The 25,065-nt window shown below is 39.7% G+C and overlaps 1 protein-coding gene across 1 annotated transcript in view; it reads left to right on the top strand.

The window, feature by feature from the left end:
• LYRM4 (LYR motif containing 4) overlaps positions 1–19,694 on the top strand; it is an 81,298-nt gene extending 61,604 nt beyond the window's left edge. Inside the window, exon 3 of the mRNA XM_048938496.1 lies at positions 19,323–19,694. Within this exon, the coding sequence (XP_048794453.1) occupies positions 19,323–19,385 (63 nt within the window). The 3' untranslated portion in view covers positions 19,386–19,694. The remainder of the gene's footprint in view (positions 1–19,322) is intronic.
• Positions 19,695–25,065: the final 5,371 nt, after the last annotated feature.

The raw sequence follows: 25,065 nt of genomic DNA, 5'->3' as shown, positions 1-25,065 counted from the left end.
AATATTGTATTAAGCTATAATTTGCTGAAAAGAGAGAGTGGATACTGTTCATGACAAGCAGACTGGGGTGTGTTCACAGGCAGTGTAGATAGAGAAATTGTAGATTTCCTTTTATTTCCACACCTGTCTCTTTGTTACCTTTGTATGTTGCTGCAGCCTCTGGTCTTCTCAGGGAACTGGAAGCTTTCAGAATTTGGCAAGTCTTAGCTCCTCCTGTAGGTGCATGACTCAGAGGTTCTGCTCCAAGTATGGAGATGTCTGAAGATGCTGGTTTTGTTTTGCATGTTTTAACTTTTTATGTGGTCAGATAAGGTGATCTGACAGAACAGCATGCCTGGAAGGTCCATGTCTAAGCTGCTTCCTTCCTGCGTACTCCACCAGTCATTTTCACTCGGTGTTTGTTTTTTGCAAGACCTTTACATTTGTTGTATTTGTTGTTATAGTCGTGGTTGAACTACAAGAGAACACTTCTAAGTTGCTCTGTGGTTGCAAGAAAATACTGTCTAGGAAGCTCCTTGTTGACATTTTTAATGTGTTCCTTAAATATACCTACCTTACAACTCTCAATAACAGGACAATGACAGTAGAATAGTGAGCTGACCAGGTTGCTGTCCTTGATTAGAAATTATCAACCTCTGCCTTGTCCTCTTGCTCCTTTTTGACCAGGAACTTAATTCATCAGAAAAAAAATGTATAAGGACAAAAGTTAGAACTGATGGTCAATATTTTAGACAAACTACTACTGTTTCACCTTTGTTCATGTGCTGCTTGCGTCCTCTGGTTTCCATTTCTCATAATTGTATCAGTTTGTCTTGTGAATCTTGACTCAGAGAGCAATGAGGATTCAATCAGCAGAAATTAAAAGCTGCTTAACAACTTACAGCATTCTTCTCAATGTTGAATGGACTTGGCTGATGAAAGGTCATTTGTTTATTTACGTGCAAATATTCATGTTTCCTACCAGAAAGTTGATGTATTGCATTACATCACAGGAAAGTTGTGAAATTTAACTGGTCCATTTGGCAAAACGTTTTGAATACCTGCAATGAAATGTGCTTTCACAGAAATGAATATATTTTTTCAACTAGTTTGCAGGGCTGGAGCTGGTACTGAACACTAATGAGTGAGAGTTGGAAGCTGTAGTAACAGGTAGAAATAAGCACCGACTCCATTTCAGTTGTTATTGATTATACTGATCATGATCTAAAAACAGCTTTCTCCATAGGAATCTACTTACCTAATTATTTTTGAGTAGGTAATATTTCATTTCTGTTTGCATCATTTGCCACTTCATTAATTAAGTTCTCACCTACATGTCCCACATATGAATGAACTGATAAATTTTACTAATTAAAGTACGTAAGTCAAGGCTTAAGGTCAGTGCAAGCAACGTATTGCATCCTTTGAAACAGTGCATTTAAGAGTTTTAAGCAGCTTTAAGGACTCCACTGCGTAGAGATGAACTTTGAAGGCACAATGTGCATGCATGTTTTTAAATCTCTTCAGCAGCTGACATACTGCTTTACGGTTTAATCGTTTTGCTGTTATCCTTGCAGACCTTTCTGTTTCCATAAGGCAGCAACTGTCAAATATTAGCCAGGATTCAGTTATTTACTTTGGCTCTTTGCATAAGGACTTACTTAAAGCTAAGACATGCTTTTTATCTTTTCTGAAAGATACATTTATTGTCAGGAAAGAATAAATTAAAATGTGTTCTTTTTACCAAAAACTATTTGCTCCCTCCTTTGTGGGTACTGCCCCCGTGATGTAGGTTGGCTCTTGAAAGAAATAGAGTTGGAAAGGGTGAGTTGGGGATTTTTCGTTGATATTTTTTTCCTAAAGCAGAGGAAGTGACCAGATTCCTCAACTAGATGATCTCTCTGAGCACTTTAATGAGAGCATTTAATCTTTTATTATAGAAGGACACTGTTTTCTTTCAGATACACTTGTGCAAATGTAGAACTTTAGAGTTTTGCAGCTTCAGTAGTTACAGGCTTATCTGGGGAATCACTGGCAATACCTAGAACAGAAAGTGAGACTGACTTACTTATCCCTTCAGACATCGAAGTATTTGAGATAATTACGAAGACTAGATTTATTTTTTCCATTTTAATATGTGTCCATTTACTTAAAATATGTTATGATTTCTAAGATTGAAAAGGCGCTCAGAATTTTTCACAAATTTAAAGAGAAGGAGAAATTTTATTAGATAAAAATGCATGGGGAAAAAACTGCATCCTGTACTGATGGACGCCAACTTTCTGTCACTCTTTTTAAAATCTGGATTTGGAGCTGGTGACTTTTCTCCTTGATACAAAAAGTTTGGTCGCTAGCCTTTTGCACCCTTTGCTTTGAGCCATGACTGCATTATACTTGAGGGTGAGTACTTTGAACCAGGCAGTCCATGGGGACAGCCAACAACTGCAGCGCCTCAAGGAACACTCAGAGACTTGCTTGGCATGGCAGTGCTCTGTAAATGATTGCCTTGGCAGGATTCAACTAGAATTATTTTAAATGCTATCTACTGCAACTTAGTTTAGATCCAGGAGGGCGTTTTCTTCTTGATACAGTTTTATTACTATATCAGTTCAATTTTTTGTTATTCCGTAATAGGTTTTTTGGCTCATATTTCTTAAGCTTGTTAGGCTTGAACAGTGTAAAATCAATATTTCTGCTAATTAAGGTGTTTTGGGGGAACAGATAATCAAACAGTAGAGTGAATCATTAAAAACCTGTGTGCTAATATTGACGGGCATTATAGGCACAAAGAGTCCAAATCTCTATGCCAGGGAGTTTCCTTCTTATATAGATATATGTATATATATATATTTTTTTTTTTCATCAGAAGAAAAACAGATTATCTAAAAATTGAAGTTCTCAAATAGTAGAGAGGTGGTCCTTTATAAGTATAAAAGGAAATGCAGAGTTTTAATATCTGTAGTGGTTTCTTTTCTAGCATTTAACATAACAATAAGTGGTGGGGTCTTACTTTGCTTCGAAATAGATGGAACATTCCTACCACTTATAAAAATACATCTTATTTTATTTTCAATTTTTGCCAATATATTTTTACACAAAGTGTAAAAAGGGAACAGTATCTTTTTACCAGGAGAAGTTTCTTCTCAGAAAGAGCAGTGAGGCAGTGGCACAGGCTTCCCATGGAGGTAATGGAGTCAGTGTCCTTGGAGGTGCTCAAGGACCGTGTGGATGTGGCACTGAGGGACGTGGTTAGTGGGCACAGTAGGGATGGGTTGGCAATTGGACTAGATCATCTTAGAGGTCCTTTCCAACTTTATTGAGCCAAGGCAAACCTTGCATCTGCCCAGACTCTTACTCTCTAGACTTAATTTCTAAGGAGACCACTGGTTTAAGGGGTACTGGGCAGTTCCTCATGTCCTTTGTGCTGACAGGAGTCTGGGCATCATTGTAGAACCAGAGCTTAGGCAGGCAGAGGGACAGAAGGAAGTATGGCAGGTATCATTTGAGCGAGAGGAAACAACAAATGTGTTACCACCATATTTCTTGAGAAAGCTTCTCCCTAAAATGGTATGGATATTGTTATTGTCTAGTCGGAAGTCCAAAGGAAAAGCATTTTTTGATGCAAGTGTAGCATTTATCATTCTTGTTGGTAAGAGTAACTACCTCATTTTGCATGTGTTTTCTAACACTTCCATATTGACTTAGGCAGACTGTAGTAATTAGGGTGAGTTCTAGTCCATCTTTTAGGATAGTTAAATAACTATTTAAAGTTTTCCTCTGTTACTCATAGAAATTGAACTTATGTCCCTTAACATCAACTGAGACAAACATAGCAAGTTCAGCAATTCTTCCACAAGCTGAAGAGTTTGTATCTAAACTTAGGGAGATAGCTGGGTGTTTACTGTGCTGTCAGAGAAGCTACAGAGGGACTCTGAAGGAGATGAGTGACTTCATTTAAAGGACATTGTTTGTGGCTCTTTACGTGCATCAAGCAGAAGTTAGTCCTAGCTGGTAATGAAAGCAGGGGCCAGTAATGGAGGGGTGAGCTACCCAGTCACCATGCCAGCGTGTGAAAGTATGAATTTAGGAAATCTGCTCTTCCATATTGCTGTGTCTCATGACACAATTATCATGATTATCTCATGAAGAGACTCGTGAAGGTAGTTTTAAGTACCCTGTCTCTTTCTCAGTTGGAGAATAGCAGACCCCAGATCCTCTGTATCTTCATCTCCAAAACTCTAGGGGTCAACCTCGTATTCCCTGGGGCTTTCTGCCAGAGACTCCAGGTAGGACAGTTCTCCCCAGCTACAGTGTAGAGCACGTTTTTTTGCATCTTGCCCTGTCCAGACTGGTCCACAGGCCTCTTTATTTGTTTAAAGGCTCTTTGTTGCACAGGGCCCCATATGAAATGGTTCTTCTGGGTCACTGGATAGACTAGTTTACAATCAGTCTGTAATCTGGAATATGCATTCTCCTGAAATCCACAACTCCAAAGAAAGCTTGTGATTCCTTTTTGCTAGCTGGTGGAGATATTGCAGTTATTTTACTGATCACATCCATCTTGCCATTTCATTCATAAGAGCCTATTCTCCTGTGCTGATCTCTTGAACTTACCTTGCTTCATAGCAAAATTGACTTTCAGAAGGCTTCAAATTATTTTCTTCCCTTTAACAAAAGCTTCCTCTGCTGTGTTGCCCAACATGATTATTGCAGGCATTCAGGAGCTTCCCCCCATGCCAGTGCAGTCTGAATAAGTCCATGACAAATGGTAGGGCTGTGTTATCACCTCTGGGCAGTTGGTTCCAGGTGTATTGGACATCCCTCCACATAAAACCATGATCTGCATTCTGCTGCCAGAGGTATAAAGAAAAACACCTGGCTGTTGTCAGCTGTGGCACTTAGCTACCATTGACTCCTGTTCATATTGGAGTTCTAGCACACCCGGTTTAGCTCCACTTAGCTTATTACTCCACATAGTTACTCTCTGAAACTACCCTGTAGGTGAAACATTTATAATGGCTCTCACAAACTAATTCTCTGGCAGCTTACCAAGGAGAGCTGTACTTGTGCTGCAGCCTTTCCTCTGGAGAGGCTATTATGTTGGGACTGTCCTGTAGGTGATTGCTAATGTCCATAGGAACTTGTGAGAACTCTGGATCTTCGCTTTGCTGTACAAGTGAATTGGCAGCTACAGAAGTTACTACTAGAATAAAAGCAAACTGTAACCAGAAAGGCTTTCACACTTGGGAAAATTGATTAAATATCACTTGAAAGAATTTGTCTGTAATTGACTATGTAGTTAAAGAATGAGTTTATAGAGGGAAGAATACAAATGCTCCAAAATTAAGAACAGATTCTCGTGGTTTAAAAAGAAATTCATGGTTAGAAGGCACTTCAGGGTTAAGCTAACTCTTGTCCTCACTGTTATTTATAATTTTTTTCTGACTGATTTATTTTAATATAACTATTGATTGGATTTGCAACAAAGTGAGAAATATTAGTCTGTAAATGCTGATTTATAGAGAAGATCCTGTGTACCAGCTTGTAAGATATAGATATATATCCATCAAGCTTTTTATTTGTAGGCAGTAGACTTTATTATACCTGGCATAGATTTGCAGTAGGCAGTGTTGGAGCACCTGGAAGGTCTGTCAGACTGCTTTCAGAAGTGGCAAGAAGTTGACAATTGACTCTGGAATTATACAGCAGATTAGCAATGTAATATCTTGAAGGTAATATGTTCTCTGATCTTTTAATGAAACTCTATACAGAGCCCCAGTATTTAGGACCAAAAAGTATCATCACACAATTAACTCTTGAATTTACCCAACAGATATTCCAAGCCTACTTTAAATCTGCCCCAGTGACTTGTGTAGAGTATCAGGTCGAGTAGACAGAGGGGTCTGTAGATGTTGGCCATCTGCTTTTCCTTCTGGACAGATGCTGTCAGCAGGGAGCCTCTAGCCTTAGGGAACTATAAGACTGAACCCCCCTCCTGGTGCAGATGTTGTGTGGTTGTAGGTGGCTATAGTTCAGATAGTTTTTAGTTCTGCAAATGGTGAAGGTGCAGGGGAAAACTGCATAGATTATGTTAGCTAGCATGAATTCTGCCACAAATCTTTCCTACATCTGTGCCAGTGAGGGCAGATATTTTTCTTCTGACTCTTAATTTTGGTCTAGAAGAGCAATGAAAAGCTGTGGCACCTCTCTGGTGCAGTGTTAAACAATGGGCTGATGTCATAACCAGAATATGAGTGCTTTTGCACATGTTCCAACTCTGATTCTATTGAGGTATTGGCTACATAAGAAGAATTGATGTTTACTGGTATGCATTTCTTTGAGGATCTGTTGATGACCAGTAGTGGGGACAAGCAACTGGAAGAAACTTGGAACTGACCCAGTAAAGCACTGGCTTGTATTCCCTTCTCTCCTCTGGCATTTTTTCCTCTCTGAAATGCTTTGGAGGTTATGACATGTGTCATCTCCCTCAACAGATGGGATCCTTTCTTTCTGTGATGGTAAGAGAAAAGAACTATTATCCTGTCCTCTCTGGTGCTCCGGTCTAACCTGACCACCTCTGTTCCAGGAAGGAAGGTTTTATTTCTAATATGTAAACATTTATAGTAATGAGGCTTCATAAAGGGGTGGAAGAAACATATTTTCATACTTATGTGTCTTTAAAAGACGCTTAAATTTAAAAGGAAATTTCCACATACAAAAATAGCTTTGATAAAATGAGCATGATGGGTTTGTACATAATAAATTTTCAACAATATTTGAGCTATTATTTTAATTTGGGAACATTTCCATTACTAGTTTGTTTTATAATTCATGTATGAGAATCATAGGACCATCTGAGTTGGAAAGAACCCTTAATGGTCACGTAGTCCAGCTCCACTGCAATGACTCTGTGTATAGTCTTGCAACCAGTTCCTTGTCCATCAAACAGTCCACCCATCAAATTCATATATTTCTAATTTGGAGAGAAGGATGTTATGGGGGACCATGTGAAAGGTCTTACTGAAGTTCAGGTAGATGACATCAGTGTTTCTTCCCTTGTCCATGGGCTTGGTTACACCATAATAAAAGTGACAAGGTTGGTCAGGCGGAACCTGCCCTTGGTGAAGCCATGCTGGTTTCCCATATCTCCTCCCTCTCTTCCTTGTGCCTAGCATACCTTCCACAAGGATCTGTTCCATGATCTTTCTCAGCACAGAGATGTGACTGACAGGTCACTGGGTCATGCTGTCTACTCATCTTAAAAGTAGGTGTGATGCTGTCTTTTTTCCAGTTTCTGGGGACTTCACCTGGCTGCCATGACTTTCTAGATGTCATCAAGAGTGGCCTGGTGACTATGTCAGCCAATTCCTTCAGGTCTCTGGGATGCGTCTCATCAGGACCCATAGACTTATGATGTTCAAGTTCCTCAGGCAGTGGCATACCTGATCTTTGCTTACACCTTCTGAACCATCTGTTTGAGGGCTGTGTGAAAAGCAGTTGCCAGTGAAGACTGAGGCAAAAAAGTTGTTGAGTACCTCCATTTTTTCCTTGTCCATTGTTACCAGCCTGCCTGTATTGCTTACTGGGGGACATGCCCTCTTGGACTCTCCTTTTCTGGTTTACTTGTAGAAGCCTTTCTTGTTCCTCTTTGCACCTCTTGCCATGTCCAGTTCCAGTTGGGCCTTGGCCTTCCTGACCCTGTCCCTGCACAGCTGAGCAGCATCCCTGTACTTCTCTCAGCTTATGTGTCCCTGCTTCCATGCCTGTGCATTTTCTTCTCGCTCTCCAGTTTGATCAGCAGGTCATGGTTCAGCCATGCTGGTTTCTTGCCTTCCTTTCTTGACTTCATATACCTGGGGATGGAGAGCTCATGTGGAAAACTTCCTTAAAGATCTGCCAGCTCTGCTCCCTTGTCCTTGAGGACAGATTCCCAGGGGGTTTTGTTAGCTAATTCCCTAAACAGCTAGAAATTGGCTTTCCTAAAATTAAGCTTCCTTCTTTTACTCTTTGCCTGTCTCATATCCTTCAGGAATGTGAACCCTACCATTGCATGGAATAGCCAAGCAGGAAATGCAGATCTGAAGTTGAAATTCTCTGTCAGGAAAACTAGCCTGCTTTAACTTGCTCTATGTAAGTGACATAGAGGAAGCCTGAATGTATGCAATTTGTCACTTATAGAGAGCTATTGAAACTTACTTACAGGCCATACGCAGTACAAATTTGGTTACACTGTCTTGATGTTTCCTTGTTATATGGATACAAGACAAATGCTGCAGTAAAACCAGACATTTTCTTAAACATGAATACCATGAAGACCATCATGGAAGCTTCATGGGATACCTGAGATGGGAAGGGGCCTGCAGAGGGAGAAAATGGAAGTATTCATAAAATACTCCAAAAATTTACTTTTACTGGATAATATCTATTCTGCATTGTTTTTTGTTTTTGCATTTTCATTTTTTGTTTGTTTTTTGTATGTTATCATCTGCACTGATGTGTACGATCTTGTATGTGATTACTTTTTAGAAAATTCTTTTCAAATAATCGCATCCTTTCTGGTCTCCCCTTGATGGCTATGGCTCATGGGACACGAGCCATCAGATATCATCTTTTCAAATCTGGGATTGTAACTAGCATACAGAGCTAATTGGATTTGGGAAGCAGCACAGAGGAAATTTCTTTCAGGGCTAATATGATCGTGCAGTAGTGTGGTTTTATGTGGTTGGCTTTGCATGGGTAGCATTGAGCAGGAACAAGACACTATGTTGGTTAAGCAGTAAGTGGTTAAACACAATCCTTAGGCTTGCATTCTTTTTAACTGGGATTTTTTTTTAAATGTCTTATGAAGTGCCACAATGCCATCTACTGGCTTGCTTTCCTATGCTTTTTTCCTAAAGGGGAGTTTCTTTCATACAGTCAGGCTTATATATGAGGCTTACACCACATTTTTAAACACTAAAATAGGCTGGCACAGAATGGGCAAGATACTTTTTGGTGGCATATATATATTAAAGAAAAAAACATATCACATATGTTAAATAATCACTTCTGCTTTCATCCAGTTGATCTTGTTCCTCTTTTCTTAGAATGAACTGAGATGGTGAATACTTAAAAGTACTGAAAAGATAGCACCTTGCTGTCCAGATCCCTCTGTATAATCAATGAATATTAAGATGTTATAATTACAAAATAGACAAGAGAGTTTGGCAAAGCAGACCATGATAACAAAAAGAGAATAGATAGAAAGCAACCCCTATCCTGAGCTCACTTACAAAACTTCAGAAGAGATCCTTCCCCTCTGGTAGCCAGCTCTTAAATAGGTCTAGGAGGGCTGAAGCCTGGCTCCACTCTTTCTGGCAGCACAGAATTGCCTTCACCTGTGCTCTTCTGGCTGACTCAGTGCTCGCCTCAGGTGATCAATCAGAGGTTCAGGCCATGATTTAACAGTTCCCACATCTCATAGTAGCTTTTGTGCAAGTAGCTTCATGGCTTTCTGTCTGTAGTCAGTCACTTTCCTTTTTTGTTTCATTGTTTTCATACAAATAAATGAAAACTAAGAAATATATAACCGCTCAGTATGCAAAAAAAAAAAAAAAAAAATAGGCAGTGTCATATTAGAAATTATTTCCACTGACAAAATCCTAGACTATTTTGCTGAAGTGTGTTTAAATGATCATTTTGAGGTTAACAGCAGCCTTTCACGGGCCAAGGTTTCATAGACTTCCAAACAACTTTTGTAGAGAGGTGTGCGTTAGCAAAATATAGTTATCAGTATCATGCTGCCCCTAAATGAGCAGTGAGCAGTTGCAAGGCATTTTCATGGGCTCTTGTTCCTAAGCAGCCTGCCCGATGCTATCTGTGCGAATAGCCCTGTCTTCCACTGGCTGCCAAAAAGAAATGAATGGGCAAGTATAAAAATAATCTCCTGAAAAAAAACAGGAACTGCAAATGTGGGTAAACACTTGCAGTTTTACTGCTTGCTTTTTTCCTGAAGATATCTTGGAAGTTTTCCTCACAAACTGATTATTTTGTTTGCTCTCATGCAACAGACCTTCCCGTTTTGTTTTTTCCCCTCCATACTCAGGTTTCCTCAGCAGAAATGCTTCATACTCCCAGAGTAGTTGGGATGAGGAGAAATGCGTAATGCATTCCTAGCATATTGGATTGGCTTTTAAATGTGTTTGTCAGCGATTGCACTATGTATCTTCAGAGTCATTACTCAACACGATACAATTAGACAAAAATTCCTGGCTATTTCCCACTTGACCTACAGTGAAGGTAAATACAGGCGCATCTGTCCTTCCTGGCCTTTACCCCCTCTGTCTGGCATTTGGGAGGCCGCGTGTCTCTGACCAGTCTCAGCTCTTATCAGGGAGGAGCTGCATCCCACGGGTGCTCAATGTTTGTGCTGCTGGAGGATCTCCAGAGCTCTATCAGCAGCTGGGGGATGGGAGCAGCGAGGCTGAAAACCATTGGGCTTGGCACTCGCATTGCTTTTTGGCTATATTTGGAATAGTTGCTGGCCTCTCACTCCTGATGCTTAGCGCTGCTGAGAAATGCCAGGGCAAGCCTCTGCTTAGCACAGCATTAAGTGAGGGAGAGCTGGCAAAAGCAGAAGAGCAAAGAGGATTACTCTGTGCTGCATCTTCCACTAAATCTTTTTTTTTTTTTCTCTCCGATTAACTGTCCTGTGCTATTGCAAAGAAGGAAGGACTAATTAAGCCAGTTGCTGAAAGTGTTTTGCCACCCACACTACTGAAAAGAACTCTTTGTGCAGAATTAGCTTTTACCAGCTGTGCTAAACCCAGTAATTTATCTGTGCCAAAAGAAAGAAAAAAGTGCTGCTATAGTTTATACCAATTAAACTAGTAAAATGTAAGCGATACCCTTTATCCACACAAACAGAGATATCTCTTGCTCAAGAGCTGAGAGGTTTGCAAATAATTATTTTCTCCCTCATTAATTCTTCTTAATGTTTGTGCAAAGGGCTGGGCTGAGGAGCACTGGGAAATTAACTCATTTGTGCACAGGGCATGTTAAACAAGCACATCTCATGTGAGCTTGCCTCGGTTCAGACTGCCTTATGGCATCTTTTTACTTGAGTGTCATTTGGACACAGCTGAACCACAGAATTCATCTCAGGTTGTTTGTACTACAATCCTTACATAGTGACAACATAGTCACAAACCTTGGCTGAAATTCAGCTAATTCATCCTCAGTTCTAAAACGTTGATATACTCCATCTGCTCCCTATGCAAGGTTCTGAAGAGTGTAAACAGTGCAGGCGATGTTTTTTCCAGCTGAATTTCCAAAAGCTGAAGTCTTTGATTCCCAAGAGCTAGAGAGGCTACCTCCTGCCCCCTGGGAGTATGAGAACAAGGATGCTCTGTGCTTTATACAGCTCCCATTGTAATTCTCCACCCCCAGAACAAAGCTCTTTGAAGTGCAGGGCACATTCAGGTGTGGGACTTGGAGACAGTGAAACACAAATGACAGCCAAGTGAGGAAAAAAGAAATCTTGGATGTCATCCATCAGAGAAAGTCAGATAAACAAGGAAATTATCTTTGTGATTCTGTCAGGAACAGTTGATTGTAGTTTAGTAATACATTAGTACTTTGCCAAAAAAGGGAGTCTTGTTAATGCAGAACAAGAAAGGCTCTTACTCCTTTCCTAATTCGTTACAGATCACCTAAATGCTGGATTAGCTTCAGCGAAAGGGACTCGACGTGCAAATGTTTAAGTAGATCAGGTGCTTCTTTCTGGATGAGGAAACAGATTGAATCAAAATTCTCCAACAGAAAATTTATTTTGGACACAGGAATTTTCTAAAGAGAAATTCACTTATTTCTGCTCTTCCATAATTCGAATGTGCACACAGATAGGCTCAGCTTGTAAGCGTGTCTAAGGTTCAGCCTGTAATCATATGATGTTTGAGATGTGTGTGAGAAGGAGGCATACTGGAACCTTAAAGTTGTAAATATGAGCTTAACCCTTCACTTTATGAAACTTTTAGTTTTGTTGAAGGACAGAAAAGATGTTTCTCTGTACTTTATGTCTTGAAATCCTGTATCTAGTGCATTCTAGTATTTTAGTGTTGTCTAGTACTGACAGACTTGTTGCTTTGAGAGCATACTGAGGCATCTGGCAGCTCTACAGAATGCAGTGTATCTGCTGCCATCCTGTAAGCAGCACTAGCAGCCTCAGTGAGGACAATCTGGAGTCTTGGGGCAGACAAAGAGTAAATAATAAGAAGCAGCAAACAACTAAACTCTGGCTATTATACCATCAATAAAAATTTCGTAGCTCACAGTCTTTCACCTCCCAAAATACAGCACCAGTAGCAAATTAAAAAATTAAAAAATGTTTTAAAAAATTCTGGTGGCAGGGATGCCATTAACAAAATACAGTATTTTTTTGGATGTTGTGCAAAATGTGTATTTTGAGGAGGTGGCTGCTGCATTATTCTGCACAAGAGCAAGGCAGGCTCTCCCACTCCCTTTGGATAATTCTGCTAATGCAGTTGCTACAAATCACAAGATCCTCCTTGCATGGTTTGGACATTTCTTACCAAGTGTGTCAGCATTACTAGAGTACCTGGTACGTGACAGCACTCAGGACAGTATGAGCCAGCTGTGTCCAGCTCTCTGTGTTTTCAAGCACCAATGCATTGTATTGCTTTTCTTGCCATGCTCAGCATCCTAGCCAAGTGATTTTCCTGCTCTGCATGCTACATCCAGATTACATCAAGTTTCTCCTCTCCCTTCCCCCTTAGAAGCAGGCTGCTGCCCATGCCATTGGCTACCCTGTCCTGCACGCTTTCAAGATGACTTTGTCACGTTCCCATTTTCTGCAGTACAGAAGACTTGCAGGAAATCAGAGAAGTGAAATCAGTGTGCCCTCTTTGACTGAAGGAGCACATGATCCTGCCCACTTGGCTGTCCAATTCTTCTACTTAGGACCTTCTCTTGTTATCTCACACTATATTACGTGCATTGCATTAGAGCAGAGGCTGTCTGTCTTGTCCACATTGTCCATAAAGATAGCAGCATGGTTGTGTAATTAAAAAAAAAAAAATAAATATTCTCTTTATTAAGACATAATCAGCGTTTAAAAAAGAAGAATCCTTTGCTGTTGTACTTCATCATAAACAAATACACAGAAGCATATATGCCTGCAGTATTTTTTGTGTTAATCACTGTTGGATTAGATGTGATTCTCTGCTGAGGAGTATCTCTTCAGGGGAACCCCCAGAACAGATTAATAAGAGCACTAAATAAATATTATGTGATCCTACTTCTCATCGGCTGAATAAAATTATACCAAGATACACTGCATACATTTCTAACAAAACTGCATTTTATCATTATGAAGGGAAATAACTTTCAGAGGAATTCTTGACTGTTAGCTGTTTTACTTCACGCCCTCTTCTTTACTGGAAGTCAGAAAAACAGCAGCTGTGAGTTACTTGTTCCTGGCTTTTCAGAAGCTCAGTGTAGCACTGGCAGTAGAAAATTGCTTTGACACGAAGGAACAAAGAAAACAGCATTTGCAAAACATGGGTGAAGGCAGAGTATGCAGTAGCTACAGCTTCTTTGCTGTGCTTCCATTCACTTCCTTTCCCATTCCTGCGTAACAGATGGAAGCACTGAAAACGAAGAGCAGTGTCTCCAAAATGTTACGTTGCTGTATACCGTTTCCAGCTCAAGAACAGAAATAACTTCTATAGCTAAGGAGCCAAATGCAGTTTTTCAACACTCTTTCCTAAGCAAAAATAAATAAGGCCACTGCCGCAGCATTTAATGCCAACACAAAGATTTGGCAGAGCACTGAACAGTTACTGATGAGTTCTGGGTTTGCTGTTTGGGTTTAATTACTCTGCACCACATTGGTGTATTTATTATTGCATTACAGAGTTGTTTCAAAAATGACTGTATTTATATAAAACAAACATTAAAATGGCTTTAGTTAACACAGAAAACAGACTTAACTGTGCTGTGTATAGCATATCTGAGTTGAGGAATGAGGGAAAAAAATGCTTGTTAATAGCTGTAGTATCCACTTCTTACATTTGGAATATATAGACCTATATATGTGAGCATATATATATATAGGAGTATATATAGGTATATAAATATAAATAGGGCATTTTCTTTCTCTCTGTAAGAAAACTGTGAAAATGCATGTGTGACTCCAGGCTATAGGAAGGAACCATTGCTTCCCTGCAAACAAATCTGCAGCCAAAGAGAAGATTGCTGTGTTTACATAGAGGTTGTTGCTCATGTGTATGTTTGTGCATGTGTATATAAAAAAAAGTATGTATATATATATGTAAATGTGTTTTCTGTGTGAAACCATATCAACCTCAGTTATCATCTGCACTTGTTTAAGGGAAACAAGAAATATTTTTTACTGTTCCCATGATGACCCTCCCAGGAAATCAATTTTTAAATAATTGAGAGCTAAAGAAACTGCTTTCTTAGGATATTTTCCTGTTCTTTGGTGGCACTTACACTTGTTTAGTCCCTTTCTTCACCCATGAGATGGCTTTGCGTAAGGTAAGAGTGTTACTGCCATCTCCTGTTGGGCTGTTCCTGCTTTTGTCTATTACAGAAAAACAAATGGCAGTAAAAGTCCTGGGGTTGGTTTGCTTTTGTGGGTGGGAAGTTGTGCCCAAGTGATTATTTCAGAAACTGTTTTAAAACAAATTTTAATTATTAAATAAGCACAGATTTTTGGGTTGTTTTTGTTTGTTTGTTTGTTTGTTTTTGTGGTTGTTTTTACAAATGGATGATCTGTAAAAGTGACAAAGAGAGGAAGCCACTCTGGAAGCATGCAGGGGGTTTTCTGTGGACACCATCTCATCAGCTCGTCAACAGCTGACTTAGTAGTTTCCATGGAGAGGTTTGGACTTAGTTATGCTGCAAGCAGAGAGATTAATTAAAGCCCAAAATATCATTAGAAGAAAGCACTTCTATCTTTTGCTCCATTCAGCAATCCATTTGCTCCCCATACAAATTTTGCATTGATTTTGCTTAGGAAGTGATGGTAAAAAATACCATAAAGACACCAGGAGTGTTTGTAGTCATACTGCATTGACTTACATAAAACCATCCATGATTGCAGTCAGGAAGATGATATTTTCAGTGCACTGGGAAGCCCAGTCAGTCCAACACCAATTGGCATTTATCATCCTTATGTGTCAGTTCTGCTTGGAGATCACAAGCCAGATTTCTTGTCATTTTCACTTTGCACTTGTTTCCAGAAGTTGTGGACACCCTTCATTAGATCCATATGTGTGGGTGCCCTCCTTGGTCATACACTGCCACTCTTGTTGGATGTCACTCTCACTCAGATCTGCTCCCCAGCCATTTCCCTGAGTAACTTCAGGGAATTCTGGCTGGGATTTGTCAGTGAGGCCTGATACTACCAGGTGATATGGGGCTTGAAGACTGTTGGGTTTGGCAGAAGGATAATGATGAGAAGTTGGGGGCAGTGAGAAGTATCTTGTTCCACTGGCCCCAAAGTGTTTGTTAGTGCACACAGCTTATCTGCCAATTACAATTCTGTCCAGTGCATGGGAAAAGCAGGTGCCTGCCCACCTTTGTCCTAAGGAGGAAAAAACACAGAGGCTAATAAAATGGACAGACTTTTTGAATACATACAGAGCTGCCAGGGAAAGATGCCCTCATGCTTTTCAGAGCAGAACCACACGCTCTAAAAGAACTGAAGCAAATCAGAAAACTTCTTGAAACGTGGTCACCTTGTTTTCAGACCTGCAGAAAGAGGAGCAGTTGCTTCTCCCTCAAATCTGAGCTGCAAACTAAAACCTTCACACAGCCAAGAGCCACAATATGTGCCACATCCCTTCAGAAGCTGAAGATCTGGCGCTGTTCGACAAGCAGTGACAATGAGGCTGCAGTACCTCATCTGCTGGCTTTGTCAGACAGGAAAAAAGCCCCTGCTTCCAGCTCCCTGCCCACGGCTGTCCCACCACACTTGTGTGCAGTGGCAGCTGCCCATCACCATGGGTGTCCCTGCGGGTCCAGCAGTGGCAGCTGTGGGCTGTTTGAGAGGACAGAGTTCAGAGCTGGCAATGTAACTGGATGGGCTGAGTTTTTAGGATGGTAGCACATTCTTCTGATGTCTGTGGGATACTGACTTTTTCTGTGTTTAATTCTACTTTATTCTTCTCATTTACTATACATTTCTTACTACACCCTCAGCTGCGTAGCGAGAGCTGTGCTATAGGATGCATCAATGCTTACTGTTCAGTAATTTCTTTTTCCCATTTGTTACCTCACTTACATCCACTGATAAATCTCATTCTGAAACCCCGATTTGTCCAGAATTCAGATGGAAGGCAAGATTGACTTTTTCAAGATCACAAGAAAAAAATGACCATATAGAATGGTACTAAATCTTTGAGCAAGAATAAATTGTCAAGGTCTGAAGGCTGAACTTGTCATACTTAGTTTTGATGTACAGAATTTTGCAGGCAGAATTGAAACTTCGGTAAGATCTGAGAAGCAGCACTATATTTCTATTGATAGTCTTCTCCTGATGATGAAGTGCTTTTTCATTGTGCACTCATTACTGCAGAATTAAATGGCACCATTACCATAGAGGTAAATAACCCTATGGCTAACGAGGTTGCTGAGCAAATGGCAGAGCCTTTCTCCACAACAGCTTCCTGTTTCTAATGAAAATGCTGACGCTGACCTCTACACTGGCTCCCAGCCATCTGTCAGAAGAGTAAATGGCATGCTGTGTATGAACTAAATGCACATACATGGCAAAGTGGAAACACAAGAGATAGCTACTTAACTCTTTGGGAGAAGAGTCCTCAGTGACACTTGCCTTTTCAAGTGCTTCCTCTAGACTTAATTTCCCACAAAGGCACACTAGGAATGCTGTTTCAGTTCAGAGGGTTAACGAATGTCTGTGTGTCAGTACTGTGGCAGTCTTTCTGCTGATGCAGTCTATGTTTATAGATGTGAATTTTTCAACAGCTATAAATGGAACATATATTTGTTTTGTCTGAAGTGCATGGGAAACATGGAAAAGCTTGATTATAACGATGGAAACTCAAGGCTAGCAGTTAAGAAAAAAAATACTTATGTTTCAAAATTCAGCTTGAAACACCACAGAATAGATTCTGAAAGAGAGGCAGCAGAGCATGCCAGCTGCAACAGGCTGCCATTTACAGAATGGCACAGTGCCATTGGCTGTGCACTTCTTGAGATGTGCACTTTAGTAAAGAATCAGCTTAATACACACACCTGTGACTTCACTGTGTTCAAGTCAAGAGGTACAGCAGTAGGTAATATCATCTCTTGGCACGGGGACAGAAAACAGCAGTTTGTATCTCTCCTACCAAGACTGACTGAGAAGTTATGTACTCAGCCTCATCTGTCTCTCAGTGGATGGAGAAAAAAAAAAATCACAGTTTAGGTTCCAGGGTTTTCTGTAATCTCTCCCAGCCTCCATTAAATTTGCTGCATTGTATGAAAAAGGACTAAAGAATACCTGAAAGGTGATTGCAACGAGAGCAGGGCTGGTCTCTTCTCACTGGTGACAGGATGAGGGGAAATGGCTCCAACTTGCACAAGGAGAGGTTTAGGTTGGATATCATGAAACACTTCTTTACAGAAAGGGTTGTTAAGCACTGGAACAGGCTCTCCAGGGAAGTGGTTGAGTCACCATCCCTGGATGTGTTTAAAAACCCTTTGGATGTGGTGCTCAGAGACATGATTTAGCAGAAGGTTGTTAGAGATAGGGTGGTATGGTTAGGCTGTGGTTGGACTTGAGGATCTTAAAGGTCTTTTCCAAACTGAGCAATTCTATCATTCTGTGATTCTATGATTATTTAGAGTCTGGAACACAGGATACAAAAATCAAACACTACAGCATGGTTGGTGGTAAGGCAGTCACTAAGGGATGGAGTCTGCCACATAACTCAGGAGCAGCGAGTTCTGTTTGATAAGTAACACTTGCTGACAGCTTGAAGTTTCTGTTGGTAACACATGCCTCAGTTGTGTATGGCCTTTGTTTTAAATATTCTATGTGCAACACACTTCATAAGTAATTTCAAAAATAATCGGAGTTGCTCATATGCTGTTACTGACTTAGTTCTAAGTGCCAAGAGTGGAGTGTTTGCTGGCAAGAAGAACTGCTGTTCCCTTTAAGGGCTCATCAATCCTCCCTCGTAATGAACGCTTCAGGATTCAGATCAATGTGTTACGTGTTTCAGACCACACCGCTTATCAAGATTAAATAGTTCACTTCCTAAAAGGCAATGTTATTTACATTTATGTGGGCACACAAGAAAAAATTTAACCGCTACCAAGATTTTTCCCATCAAAAATAGTATTTGAAGAATGCTGAAAAATGTATTTCCCTCGCTTTTTTCACTGCTTTGAGAGCTTGACTTGCTGTCAGCCTTAGTTTGAGCAGTATTAAATTCTGCTACACCTATTCTGTTTCATGTAATTAAGCACCGCCTTTTTTGTCCTACTTCCATAATTAATCATACCATCTTTTTTCCAGTGAAAAGGACACAAAGCTGTGTACCAGCACCCTGGGAAGAGAGTGAAGGGTGAGAAAAGGCATAATAGATATCAAAACTTTGACTCCAAAATTCATACTTTTAAAATAAATGTTGGCTTCTCCTGCTGACACAAGCCTACTTGCACAAAACTTCCATCCACATCTCAGCTATTAAGTGAAGATCTATGTGGCTGCTGTCACCAGCCACAATTTAGCAGTGCTACAATGCAGACTAGAAAAGGACAAGAGAAGTCAATTTTTCATCTCCTCATCTCACTAGAATGCACAAATGCATGAGGTGTGAATACTGTCTCATGGTCAGCTCCAGCATGTGTAAAATCTTACTGCTGAACTAACAGTACAGGCACTGGTTTGACCCTTTGTGAGGAAAACTGGAGTTCCACACATACTAGAAAGTAACACCCTAGCATGCAGTTTATAACTTGGCTGTCCACCCAAAAGCGTAATCGGAAATACAGGCTGATAATATTCATCTTTCCCTTGTTCTAAATATGGAGGCTGTTTGCTTTTGCTCTGTCGTTAACTGTTAACAAGTGCCTTTGAACAGTATCCTTCTGCCATTATTTCAAGATTTTAGGTACACAGCTATTGGCTATGGGCTTAGGTGAGGTTCTTATTTAGAAAAGATGCTTATAGAAAGAAAAATGTCATTATGAAAAAGGTTAATACAAGGGCTACACATTTCTTGGTTTGTTTTTAATCTCCTTTGTGAAGCTGAAATTATAACCTGATTACTTTCTGGATTTGGCTTGCTAATATTTTGGTTTGATTTCAGGTTACTATCGGCCAGATGTATGCCACACAGAAATTGGTCATTGAGAGTCCAGGAAACACATAGCTGTGAGGAGGCTCTGACCCTGAAGCAACCCTGGACCATCTTCAGCATCTTTCAGTGCCACATACGGATGCATAACGTCACTGCACATCTGGCCTATTCTGTTCAGCATAAGAAATGTCTGAGAGACTCTTTTTTTGGCAACCAAAGTACTATTTTCTTATGGTTCGCACATTCTGAAATATATTGCTGTGATTTACGACAGTGTGTACGGTAGTCCTGAAGTCTGTTTGCTTTTGTGTTCCTTGTGATTAAATAGTACCTGCTTCATTCATCAATAAAACTTTGTTAACCTACCTGCAACCAGACACATTCTTCTGCTGCTGCCCTTTTCTTTCACCAGGCACGAAAGATGTTAGATATAAAACCCTTCACTTAGTTACTAACAGTAAATTCTTATTAATCCTGTTAAATTTGAAAAAGTACAGCATCTAAATTTAATCTCTAAATAGTTTAAGTATTAAAACCATATGAGATGAGCAGGGCAAGATTCCTTGACATTTGAGCAGTTAACAAAAAGAATTCATTTGTTCTTTCTTCCATTTCTAAGAGTCAACAAGCAGTCTCTCACCCTACTTTTAGCAATGAAGAGATAGCAGTAGCAGAATGTAAAACTTCCATCCATCACTGAGGCTTGGGAGCTTTAAATATATTTTCCTTTTCTAAATGTGTTGAAGCACAGCTACTGGCAGAAAGTAGCAAATCACTTCATGCAAGGCTTTCCTTTCTCATGAAGCTCCTGATTTTACCAGGAGAAAAAGGCCAACAACCTGCCTATAACTCAAGTGCCATATGTCATGGATTGGAAGCAAGCTTTACCCAGCAGAAGTGGAACACTCAGGATAGCTTCTTATTGAATCTTTAAATCTGTAGATTAGTCAACATTTCTTAAACTATATTTTCATTTGTTTGTTTGTTATTTAAAGCTGAACCAAGTTCTGTTCCAGTCAATGCTGTGCTTGTTTTGGTTTGTTAGAAACCAGAGGAAAAAATAATCCATGCAATGGTTTTTTAATAGTATATGGAAAAGGCCTGCTTTTTTTTCTCTTTTTTTTTCCCCCAAGGGATTGTTTTGCTGGGTTTTGTTGTTTTTGCTTAAAGAGAAGCAGAAGTTCCAAAGCAGTTCATGGCCTTTAAAAACCTCCTTTCATTTCTTCTACTTCTCAGAGTTCATTGTTACTCAGGCCTTATTTGTTTTGCATTGTCCATGTTGTGACACTATTAAGGCAGAAGACAAAGTGTCTAATTTAGAACAAAAACACACCATATAAAGTGTCTTGTATAATTTTGTACAGTTGAAATGTGTGGTACTGCTTACCATTAACAATATAGTGTACAGAACAAGATATGAGGCCTGAGACTGCAAAGGTAGCCTTCATTCTCATTTAAAAAAAAAAGTGAGTATAGTAATAATTCTCCTTGTATTAAGTCTATAAGTACTGCATTGTCAATTGTGCTTAGTGACCATTAAAAAGAAATGTAACTGTTTTAAAAGGTAAAATACAGTTGATTCTCATTTTAAGATCTCCATATTCACAACCAGGTAATTAAACACACTTCTTGATAATGAAAATGTAGAGGAGAAAAGAGTTATTATTTAAACTTTCAGTGAACTTGAAGAAATGCAGTAATGTCTGACACTTTTAGAGAACACTGGCTTAGAAGCGTTGCCAGTTCTTTAGAACAGCTTCAGGACTGGAACAAGGACAGCCTACAGGACCAAAGTATGAGAATGTATGCTAGGAAACAAAATAAACATCCTTGTAAACAGTGTCGCCCTGATTTATGAAGAGGCATGATTGCAATTGTAGGCTTTTTGCTATCTAAATATCAGTTAAAAAAAAATGTCAAAGACAAGTCTTTTAAATACATGATAATTTCTTTCAAAATATTAGTGCCTGTCCTGTGAGGGCCTTTAGGATGCAGTTTCCACCAGGAGTACAACTGTAGATGTTGCACCTTGTCATAAAAGTGCAATTGTCAATATAAAATTGCCTTAACATTATGGAGATCACTTCCATGCTTTAATGCCTGAAAATTCTTCTGTTAAGTTTTGGTGGTGGATAAATTGCTGCTGCACTCCTAATTTGTGCCACCTGTTCCTTATTTTTTGTTTCAGCATTGCCAACCAGGTTGTCCCCTAGCCATTATTACTTGCAAAGGTGCACTAGTTATCTTCAGGATGCATTCTACAGAAACCCATCTAGAAAGATATAAATTAAATTCAAGCCTTGTAATTTCCCTGTCTCCCTGATCTGTAGTGCACAAGTTAAGACAGCTCACTTTCTCAAGTCAAGGAAAAATCAGATCATAACTCCATATTAACCATGAGTTTACAGTAAAGTATATATACAGCACTTATTAAGAAACTTCTGCTGTTCAGGACCAGAAGCCTGTGTTGTATTAACTTGTAAACAGGAATGCAAAGCTAGTGAGGATGTTAGTGTTTACTCCTCAAATCCTACACTATTAGAACATTTTAAATATCTGTTTCCTATTTTGGTCAGACCTGCATGACTTCTTTGCTCATCAACACACACACAGTGCACTCTGCATTAGTATCAGTTATGTGCCTATTAGTTGTACAGGATTGGAAGACACCTAGAAATACGATTCTGTCCTTGCCTGAAGTCTGTTATAAGTTTTTCTCGTAGTATACTTAGTTCTGTATAAAAACACAGCTTATCAAATTCTTTATTGTTGAAATCCTATGAAGTATGGAAGGAAAATTCTTAGAAGCCACCTGGCTTAGCAAGTACAGAACAGAAATAGTTGCAGGCTGGGACAAGTTCCCTCTTCTTACTCTGCAAAGCTTGCCCTTGTTGTCACTGATGGAGACTGCATTCTGGAGCTGGCACTTTGGTCCATCCTGGCAATTCCTGTCTTCTTCCTGCTGCACCTTCTGTGCTCCACCAGCAGTATTTACAGTGCAGTACTCAGGAAATCTTTCTTGGCACCTGTCAGTATTGCTGGATTTTGCCAAATCAGTGTGAGTGGTGGGAAGTGATAAAATGCAAAGGAATGGTTCCATAATGTATATACAATGTCCACTATTATAGAAGGTATATATTTTATTTAAAAAGGCAGCTTGCTAAGTATCTACTAAAGCTGCAATGTTTTATCAAAACAGGTTTGCTTGTATTGTATTAAAAAATTGAAGTTTCTCCCTGATCATTTTAACAAACTATTCATCTCCAAAAGTGATCTGTGATGAATTTTGCAGTATAAACCTGGAAACAGCTCTCTGAAAGAAAAAAAAAGAAAGAACACTCCTTCAACATGAGTAACTGTCAAAAGGAAAGGCCTGTCTGCTGTGTTCCCACTGCTCGCTGGATTTTACCCCAGTTGAAAGCCCAGTTTCACAATGCCTACGTATGTTGGAGAAAAAGCCGTCCTGAAGTAAAGCAACCTGGAGTAGCACGTGAACACTTTATATCCAGTAGGGAAGCAGACCAAGAAGGATTTTAACCTACAACTCACATCTGTAGAAAGTTCTGTATGAAATTTCACCATGTTTCCAAGCATTAGAAGCATTAGTTGTATCTTCTAACATCAGCAGGTAGAAGAAAGAATACTTCTATGGAGAAACTCTGCCCCCTCAACTTACTCCCTGTAAGGCAACAGAAATGCATCTCTCTAGATAGATTCAGTAAGGGTATGTATATAAAGAGTCAGAAAGGAGCTGTACGTTGACTGTTTTCCAGGCTGGACAGGGCTCTGAGCAACCTGATGTAGCTGTGATGCCCCTGTTCATTGCAGGGGAGTTGGACTACATGGCCTGTAAGGGTCCCTTCAAACTCTAAGGATTCCATGATCTCGTAATGATCTACAGTGAACTCCTGGCATTATTGAAGTCATGAGCGTACTCATTGCTTTGCTCCTGGTTCTTAACACGGCCAAAACTATTTCATACTCTTAGCAATGTTTTGATTGATGACATCTATAAGAAAGATTGAAGGTGTGTTGTTCTTTTTTCCCATGAGTTTTTATTTTTACTTCAGTATTGTAGAAAGTAAAGCATGCGCATGAGCCCTTCATACGGAAGCAGAAAAAAAAGAGAGAAAGCAGTCATTCCTCCAATGCTGTACATTTTCTACAATTGCAAGAGTTAAAAATCAGGAGCTCTCAATCCTGTTTCACAGACATATGCACCTCTAAAACCCTGCAGGTGACACAGAGCATCGTTAATGTAAGAGATGCTTCTTTCTAAACCACTCTCCTTTTTTTCTTAGCGTTAAGCCCATTAACTACTGAAGCTTCACAAGGGGTGTGAGGAAGTGATGTAAGCAGTGCATTCATACGACTGTTCTACATTCAGAAGAGAACTGTGGAGACCTGTGAAGAATGCACGGGCTTGCTACTAAAAGAGTGCACCACATAAATATTTATATCAGCCTTTGGAAATATGCTAATGCAAGGCAAGTAATTTTCCTCTCTTAGAAAGAATCATAAAAACAATTAAGGTGATTTAATTACTGCCAGGCCTAGATGGCAGGTTTTGAGCTCTCACAGACGAACATTCATCACAGTGCCACATAACAGACAATTAAACCTCAATCATTTCCCCTGTCTTTGTGCAGTACCTGGGATGGATCCAGATCCCAGGAAGTCAATGGGAGCAGACGCCTCACTTTCAAGCTCTGACTGAAAGCTTCAAATGAAACAGAAGCAGCCTGCATGCAAGTTTGTAGTGCTTCAGGGCTCCGTAGCAAATTGAACTTCAGTCCTTTCTGATTTCAATCTGAATATAAACATGGTTATAAACTGCAAAATAAAAAACACCCACTTAAGATGTAACTTTGACGTCCTTCGTAGTAACCCAGTATAGAGATTCAACTATTTACTATTTGTTTTATTTACACCTATAAAAAAAGCTTTTACAGCTATTTCTCCGTTATGCCCTTAGTCCATGGGAAAAAGAAAAGAAATCTGCGTGAACTGGAAGTCTCTACACCTGGATTTTATCCAAGAGTGCTACCAAATCTGTATTATTTTTTATTCCTCACATTGGGGTGGGGAATGTGTTTATGAGCACGTTCTGCACAAGTTATGCCCCCAATCCCTATAGAATATTACATTAACAGTAATGTAACCAAACAAGAAGTATGTTTCACTTAACATTTGATTCTACTGGACTTTCTCATTTTACATAATTAGAACTAATTCAATTTGAATATATTTCCTTGATAATGACAGTACAAGCAATGAATCTCAAGCTATGACCACAAACACCAACCCTGTGCCGTGTTGGTTCTGGGATGCCAGCGTTTGGTACATACATGTCCTATGTACCTATGTAACAGTGTGGCCTTGTGTCTCCACAGCCTGCAACACTAAAATACAGGGGGAAAAAATCATTTTGCGTATTAAAAAGTGGTTATGTTTGAGTCCTGTCTGTGAGAAGTTTCCTCTTTCACAAGAAGTGAATTGTGTAAGAAATTAAAGCATTTTACTTGTTGCCAAGGCATAAAAATGTTCTGCTTTAATCACCATTTGCAGGATTTTTTTACCCCTGCATTTTGAATTTCAGACTACACATAAATGTTACACTTTCTGGATGTTTCACATCCGTTATCCATAGCTTACAGAACAGCAGAAAATGTTTCTCACCCTCTACACATAACTGCAGACTACAGCTACAATTCTTCTATGTGGCAGCCCCACAGCTCTGCCCAGATGCAGG

The sequence above is a fragment of the Lagopus muta genome, chromosome 3 (genome assembly GCF_023343835.1).
Source record: "Lagopus muta isolate bLagMut1 chromosome 3, bLagMut1 primary, whole genome shotgun sequence".
NCBI lineage: Eukaryota > Metazoa > Chordata > Aves > Galliformes > Phasianidae > Lagopus > Lagopus muta.
Note: the sequence above shows the minus strand (reverse complement) of the source record. Positions and strands in the feature narration are given on the sequence as shown.